Here is a 7616-nt window from a genome sequence, read left to right as displayed (position 1 = left end):
TTTTTTTGCCAGTATTTGACTGACAACAAAACTAGCCTTTACTGCCGTATTTGATAAAATAGCTTGATTTTTAAAAATAGCCTGTTGTTTTCCCAAGTTTTTCTCCATTTGATTAAACTTATCTATCCGGAGTTGTCCTGTTAAGTTTTTATATTGTTGTTCATGTTTTGTATCGTAATGCCTTTTTATGTTATATTCTTTTAATGTCGACACAGTCTCTGAGCATATTAAGCATACAGCTTTATCTTCGACGAAAGTGAAAAAATAATCAAATTTCCACTTTTCTTGGAAATGCCTGTGCTCATTCGCAACCTTCTGTTTTTTTGTTTGCTTTTCTGACATGCTATTATGGACTAAAAATTTGAAAGTTAAAAAAATTTGTAGGAAAACTTAATTTTGAATAAAAAAACTCTATTACCTTTTTGACAATAATATTGCACTCACGCCTTTCAAGAAACACAAGAATTGCTAAAATTGCTAGTTAACAGCTTACCAGTCTGGCTAATTGTGTGACAGAAGCAAACACAAACAAGCACAGACGTGGCGCGTTCGTATTGCATGTTTGACAACTTGCCGACAACTGAGTAACTCGTCACAAAAAGTTGTTTCGGTTTAGTATGTACTACCATTTTATTATAAATAATTTTATAACAATATATTGATGGCAGAAAGTCGATAAAATAAATTCGATTTTAAAAATGCTTGGCGGGCCGCATCAACATGTTTAACGGGCCACAAGTGGCCCGCGTGTTGCTCATCCCTGGTTTATATGGATTATTCCCAAAAAATTATACGTGTTTTGGAAATATTGAGTCGAGTTAGTCTAGAATTGATTAATTTTATGGAAGGAAACCTTTCAAACAGCCGTTGTTCATAAACTTCACATGTGTCAGGCTGTGATTGGCTCATGTATTTAAGGATTCCTACAACGTGAAATTCGTATAACGGGGAACGTATCTACGCATTATAAGGGGTCTACTGTACTAAGCTTTCCACTTTTTGAAACAAGAAGCTATTTGGAGAAATGATTTATTGAACAAGTTAGTTTTGTTGCTAAAATATTTCAGTTCATAGTTTCCAAAGCTTTTTTCTTATTTGTATTTTTTAAAATTGTTCTAATTTTGAGCATTGCCAAACTGAAAGAGGCATACATAACAACTTGATGCTAATCAGTTTCCAATCAATGTAATACTTGTAATTTCATATCCAGAGAAATGTTTTCCTTTGTATTTTTGAACCATTCATCACTTTTTCATTCTTTCTGATATAATAGGTAGCATGCACTAAATGTATATGACAGAAGTTAACTAAATAAATTACCATAAATGTCTGATTGAACCTGTCAAATGACATGTGACCTGTAAGTTGCCATAAAGACAAACAACTTTAAGAGGGTAAGAATGTAATTACAGTCGACCCCCCTATAACACAGTAGATATGTTCCGTGTTTTATAAAATTCATTTTCTATGAGTCCTTAAATACATGAGTCAATCACAGCCCGGCACGTATGCAGTTTACAGACTACGGCTGTTCGAAAGGTTTTCTTCTATAAAATTAATTGATTCTAGACTAATTTCACTCAACATTTTCAAAATACGTATAATTTTTTGGGAATAATCCATATAAACTATGCTATAAACAAAACATTGTAGGATTACTTACCGAGTGTGCACCGTTTGACGATGCCATTGCTTAAGCTTGTTTTTGTTGCGGAGCAGTGCATCGAACAGTGGGTGCGTGTTTCCTGATAAATTATTTTTCTGAGAAAAATTTGCTAAACTTTGGAGACATCATTAATATAAATATAATTTTTAAATAATAAATGGTTTTTAGTAGGTCCGCTGCTCATTTAAACTCAATGGTTTGTGCAATATCTGCTATTGGTCTAGATTCGACCAATCCTATTGCAACACAAGTCAGCAATAACGTTTTACCATATCATATGAGTCTCTTTTAGTGTTTTTATATGAATACGATCACAATTTTTTCGCCATTATATACAAATCCATATTATATGAACCTGTTTTATAGGGGGTCTACTGTATTTTATTATATTGAAAATAATTAATATTTAGAGAGAGATACTGAATCACTTATTGAAAATGGAAAATGTATAATTGTCAAGTTAGAGAAGTTTACAACAGTTTATTGTAAAAAATGTTTTCAGCATATTAGAAAAATGAAAAAAGAATGACGATTGAATTGAAAAAAAAATGCATGACGAAAAATTTTAATTTGATAAGCTATTTCATACTATATTTAAAGATATAAAATACAGTGGTACCTCAGGTTACGAACGCCCCAGCATACGAAATTTTCAGGATACGACATGAAATTCGAATATATTTTTGTTCCACGATACGAACAAAAACTCACCATACGACGTTACATTAGTTCGCATTTTNAGCTTAACTATATTTCCTTAGACATAATAGGAATAAAATAATGATAGTATCAGATAGTACCATCCGTATGTTTACTAATAAAACATTTTCTCCCCACCAATTTGTGTAAGCTGCTTGGAAACTTTCATTTTAGCTACACTTGTTGCATTAATCTGCATCATGTTCACCTCTTGCAGGACAATGCATCAAGTGCACAGCTTCCACTGCCAAGGCTGCTGTAAGGGAGTGCAAGTTCAAGGAACTTTATCATACACACTATAGCCAGGACCTGGCTCCTAGTGATTATTAACTGTTTCCAAAAATCAAAATTGATCTTTGAAAAAGTGATAAAGTGTTGCAGGAGGCAGTTTATGAGAATTTTGCAGACAAAACAACTGACTATTTTTTCAAGGGTATTGAAATGCTAATTCCAAGATTAAGTGTGTTGAATTGCAAGGAGACTATATTGAAAAATGACATTTAGATGTTATAACTATAAAACAATAAACATAGTTAGGCAGGAGACTTAAGCACCTACCAAGTATGTATTTTATTTTAATAACAAGAACACCTGGCAGTTTGTAATCACCGTTTCAATAAAATTTTGTGAATATGTTGTATTTACTTGTATTTAAACTCTACCAAAGACCAGGACCCACTTCAGGCATTCTTAAAAAAATTACAATAAATGTTTTCTACAATTAATACCTATATGGAAGACTGATTCACAAATTTTCAGCATAGTGTGATTAGTTAAGGTGTCATTTGAAGAGCTTATGTTTTTGGATTAAATTCCTGTTTATAATTTAATCTTATCGTTTTTAAATTTGTTATATACAATTTTTAATGTAAATTTGAAAACATTTTTTACTTTGATCACTTCATTTTTAGAGTGTACATACAACATTATAACAACATTTTGTATTATTTAACATAATGTAGATTTTTATAAAGATTTCTTAATTGAAATATGATTAATTAAATGATTATTTATTGTGACATTATCACAATGCCAAACTGCAATTTTTTGTCACAATACCCTCAATTTTAGTAGTGTCTTGCCTCTGAACATCATACTTTTCCTGTTAATAATGGAGTCATGCCAGTCATCTATCTAACTCTGTTCAGGAGAAATTTTTGAATGGAAATAATGTCACTTCCATCCAAACCAGAAGTTCATATATCAGGACCTTCTGCTCCTAAGCTTTCCATATCTGGGACTTGACTTTCATCTATCTAACTCTGTTCTTGAGATTAAGGAAGGGCAGACAGATAAATGCTAATGGGAATTTATAGATCTACAATTTTTTTAAATTGCAGCCCAATTACAACAATATTAAAAAATGTAAAGTTTTTCTTAATAATAGATTCATGGAGTGGTCAAACAAATTCTCAAATATATAACAAAATTTTTGTAGATGACAGTTATTCCATCTTGTCAATTAAAACTTATCCCACTGAAATGTACTCTTCTTTGTCAGCCTTACAATGTTTATTTTAATAGCAGGTTAAAAATTTTTTCAAAAAATTACAAAATTGTAGCTATCTCCTTAAAACCAATATAGATATAGCAAACTGCAATTTCTTAATACAGAAATTTGCTATTAAAGTATAATTTCTAATTCACAACCAGTTAGTTGGGTGCACCAGTTTTTTGTGACATGTTAAAATGTGCATGGTTTGAGTCTCAAATATTTTCAAATACTTATAAATATAGTCTCAAATAACACACAAAAGAAATATTTTCAAAAATGTTAATGAAATTTGTTTCCCACTCTCTGTTATTAAAACAAAATGTAAAGACTGTGAATGAAGTAGAAATGAATGTGCAACGAGCCATTATGCTTTAACTGTTTTTATGAAAAATATCATCTAAAATGCTGTCATATTATTGTGAAACAGTCATCGTAATATTTATGGCATATATATTTTTGTGAAAAAATTTTAAATTGTGTAAAAAGAATTTTTAAATTCCCTGATGTTTTATAATAAATAATAAATTTTACATTCAATAATTAAAAATAACAAACATTATACAAAACATATTTGAAAACACTAAGATTAAATTATAAAAAAACCCCCCTTGCATATGAGCATCAAACCTGAAAACAAAAGCTCTACAAGTGACATACTTAACTAATCATACTATGATGCAAATTCATGAATCAGTCTTCAGTATAGATATTAAAGGTTGCAAAAAACTTTTATTGTAATTTTCTTGAGGATGATTGAATAGTGGATTTTGTGGCTTTGGTAAAGTTTAAGTACAAGTAAATACAACACATCCACAAAATTTCATCAAAATTGGTAATTACAAATTGCCAGGTGCACCTTGTAAGTATGCAACTGGTTTTTCTGTGATAATTTTTAAGTTATTCAAGACAACCAATAATGGTCAACTATGTTTGGTCAAATAATGTTCAAAGTTCAAAAAGGACTGAAAAATTTCATGACAAGATTTCATGATAAGGAATTTTGTTTTCAAAAAATCCAAATAATATTAATACCACTCTTTGATAGCAAAGAAATTCACAAGAAATTTGTTCCATTCAAATAAACAAGATGCTCAAGCAAGAAGTACTTAACATTTCAAATAGTCTTATTGAAAAAATGAATAGAACTAGGAGAGCTTTTTTTCACTACATAAAACAGCAACTTGAAAAATTTAGTATATTTTGCACTAAATATACTCAACATAAGTCAATTGAGCAACAATTAGACTGAAGAGATAATTCAGCATTGTTTTAAGGATAATCTAATCAGTAGAAGACTATATATGTGGCAGTGTTTAATAAATAAGCAAAATCTGTTTTCATTGATTAAAATAAATTTAAAACAATTCAATAGGCCTTTGCATTATTTAAAATTTTAATGTGCCCTTTTACAGTAGCATTTTGTAACAGACTGAAGCAATTTAAAACAACAAGCAGTACAAGGAGAAAAATTATAACAAAATATAATAAAAATGTATACTAGCTACATACAAACATAGCAGAGGATAAAATATAAGTAAAATACAGCAAGTCCTTGTTTAGTATNTAAATAACATAAATTTGAATACGGGAATGTCTGTTGATGTATGTTGGGATAGCTTTGTCAGTTATGAAAACATTGACGTAACCTAGCAATATTAGCCACCAATAAGGCCTGATTATAGTGGCAAAATGCATTTGGATAAAAGAGTAAAAGTATAATAAATATTTTAAAATACTAATTAAAAATAAACATATATTTACCCTCCATAATCCTTTAATGCCTTCATTTTTATACATTTCTAGAAAACAATTAATCATTCCTTTCTTGTTAAAATTTTTGTTTTGAGCTTGCATTCTGATCTAAAAATATATATGTATTTATTTTCAATTAGAATGGTTAAAATGCTTTAACTATACAGGGATAAAATGCTGACTTTTAATAATCTACATTAAAACAATATATTTAAAAAAGAAAAGTTGTTAAATAAAACAGACAAAAACAAAAAAACAATGAACAATTTATGCATTATATTAAAATAAAAAGTAAAATTATATATGTACATATGTGTGTTAAAATAAAATTACCTTTAATACATCTGTGGGATTTGCTATAGATGAGGATATCACACCAGCCATAATTCCACAAATTACATTTTTTAACAATGTTTCTTCTGAAAAATGTATTTAATTCAAATTTAAATAAGTCCATTAAATTCATAGATAAATAAAAATATACAAATAAAAATGTCAAATATCTTTAAATATAATTAATAAATACACACTGTCTTTCAGTGTTAATTTAGTTTAATTCAAATGTATCAAGTACTTTTTTGTAAAAATTTTGTTCTCATTCTAAATACGTTCTATTTTGCCTGAAGACGACATTTATAAAATGTTAAAAGTACATGTGCACATTTGGGTTAAACTAATAAACACTGACAGACAGTGTGTATTTATTAATTGTATTAATTTGGCATAAAGTGTGTTCATCAATTTTATCTTTAAATATATTTTGTTAATTAAGCCTCAAAAATAAATATACTTAAATTTTCTTTAAAACAAATATTTTTTTGTCGACAAGTTTGATTTCCTATTGTGCAAGAAAAAGAATTTCTTATTGAATTTGGAGATACAATAGTAAATACCTTACTTAATAATTATAAATTTTCATTTTTTAAAATACTGGATATATCTATATAAACATTGTTTTATATTAAAACAATCAATAATTATGAAAAAGTTCTCTGTTTCAGTTAAGAAAAATTGACAAAAAATTTATTGGTATTGCAATGACAATTTTGTTCCACAAATAACTATTATTATATTTGAAAAAAAAAAAAACAGTCTACTGCTTTATTTGGAGTCTCTGAATAAAGCAGTGAACTGTGATTTTTGACAATTGGAATTCGTGAGTATTTCTTTCATTATATATTTTTTTAAATCATCTCATTTTAAATGTTTAATTTTTCATCATTTTTCATAATCATTCTTCTTGTCTGAACCTCATTGACAAAAAATGTTACATACTAAGGCAGAGGTACTGTAATTGAAACTTAAAATCCCAATACATAAAAAAACAGTTAACTCAATTTATATTAAACTTTGGCAGTTCTACAGAACTGCAAGAGATAAGATGACATATACTCTTACCTCAGTTAATGCTCAGAATGATTCTTAAAAATAGAGCACTAAGTAAATACGCACAAAATTAGTACATGAGTTAAAATATAAATAAGAATAGAATAATATTTGATAATAAAGATGTGCCAAAAAATGCACGTGCATTTGATCATCCACCCAAATACAGTAGACCCCTCTATAACGTGGGTTCCTATAATGGAGATTCCTATAATGTGGCGAAAAAATTGCGACAGTATTTGTATAAAGACGCTAAAAGGGACTCGTAAAATGTCGTTGCTGATTCGTGTCATGACAGGATTAGTCGAATCTGGACCAATAGTAAATGAGCAGCCGAACTACTTACATACTACAGAGAGAGTAAGCGAGTAAGTCTGTACAGTATTATATATAAATTAGGTACTGTATATATAATTACAGTAGAACCCCTCTAGTCCGTCACCTTTGGGACTGGGTGTCTGCTCGGAACGCAAAAAAGGTCGGATTATCAGAAAAAAGTAAAATAAACAATCTTCCATTTGTCCAGTCTTTGTAGCACTGCTAATTTTTCATTTAATGAAAGAGTAACGTGTTTACGTTTCACTCCTGACATGTTGAAAACACACACAAAACTGTACA

The 7616-nt window shown here is 29.0% G+C and overlaps 1 protein-coding gene across 1 annotated transcript in view; it reads right to left on the bottom strand.

The window, feature by feature from the left end:
- LOC111612578 (kidney mitochondrial carrier protein 1-like) overlaps positions 1-7616 on the bottom strand; it is a 52253-nt gene that overhangs the window by 37043 nt on the left and 7594 nt on the right. Inside the window, exons 3-4 of the mRNA XM_023353809.1 lie at positions 5946-6031; positions 5622-5720 (exon numbers count right to left, since the gene is read on the bottom strand). Coding sequence (XP_023209577.1) covers positions 5622-5720; positions 5946-6031 — 185 coding nt within the window. The remainder of the gene's footprint in view (positions 1-5621; positions 5721-5945; positions 6032-7616) is intronic.

This window comes from Centruroides sculpturatus, unplaced genomic scaffold (genome assembly GCF_000671375.1).
Source record: "Centruroides sculpturatus isolate CEXI.00-Female unplaced genomic scaffold, Cexi_2.0 scaffold1713, whole genome shotgun sequence".
Taxonomy (NCBI): domain Eukaryota; kingdom Metazoa; phylum Arthropoda; class Arachnida; order Scorpiones; family Buthidae; genus Centruroides; species Centruroides sculpturatus.
Note: the sequence above shows the minus strand (reverse complement) of the source record. Positions and strands in the feature narration are given on the sequence as shown.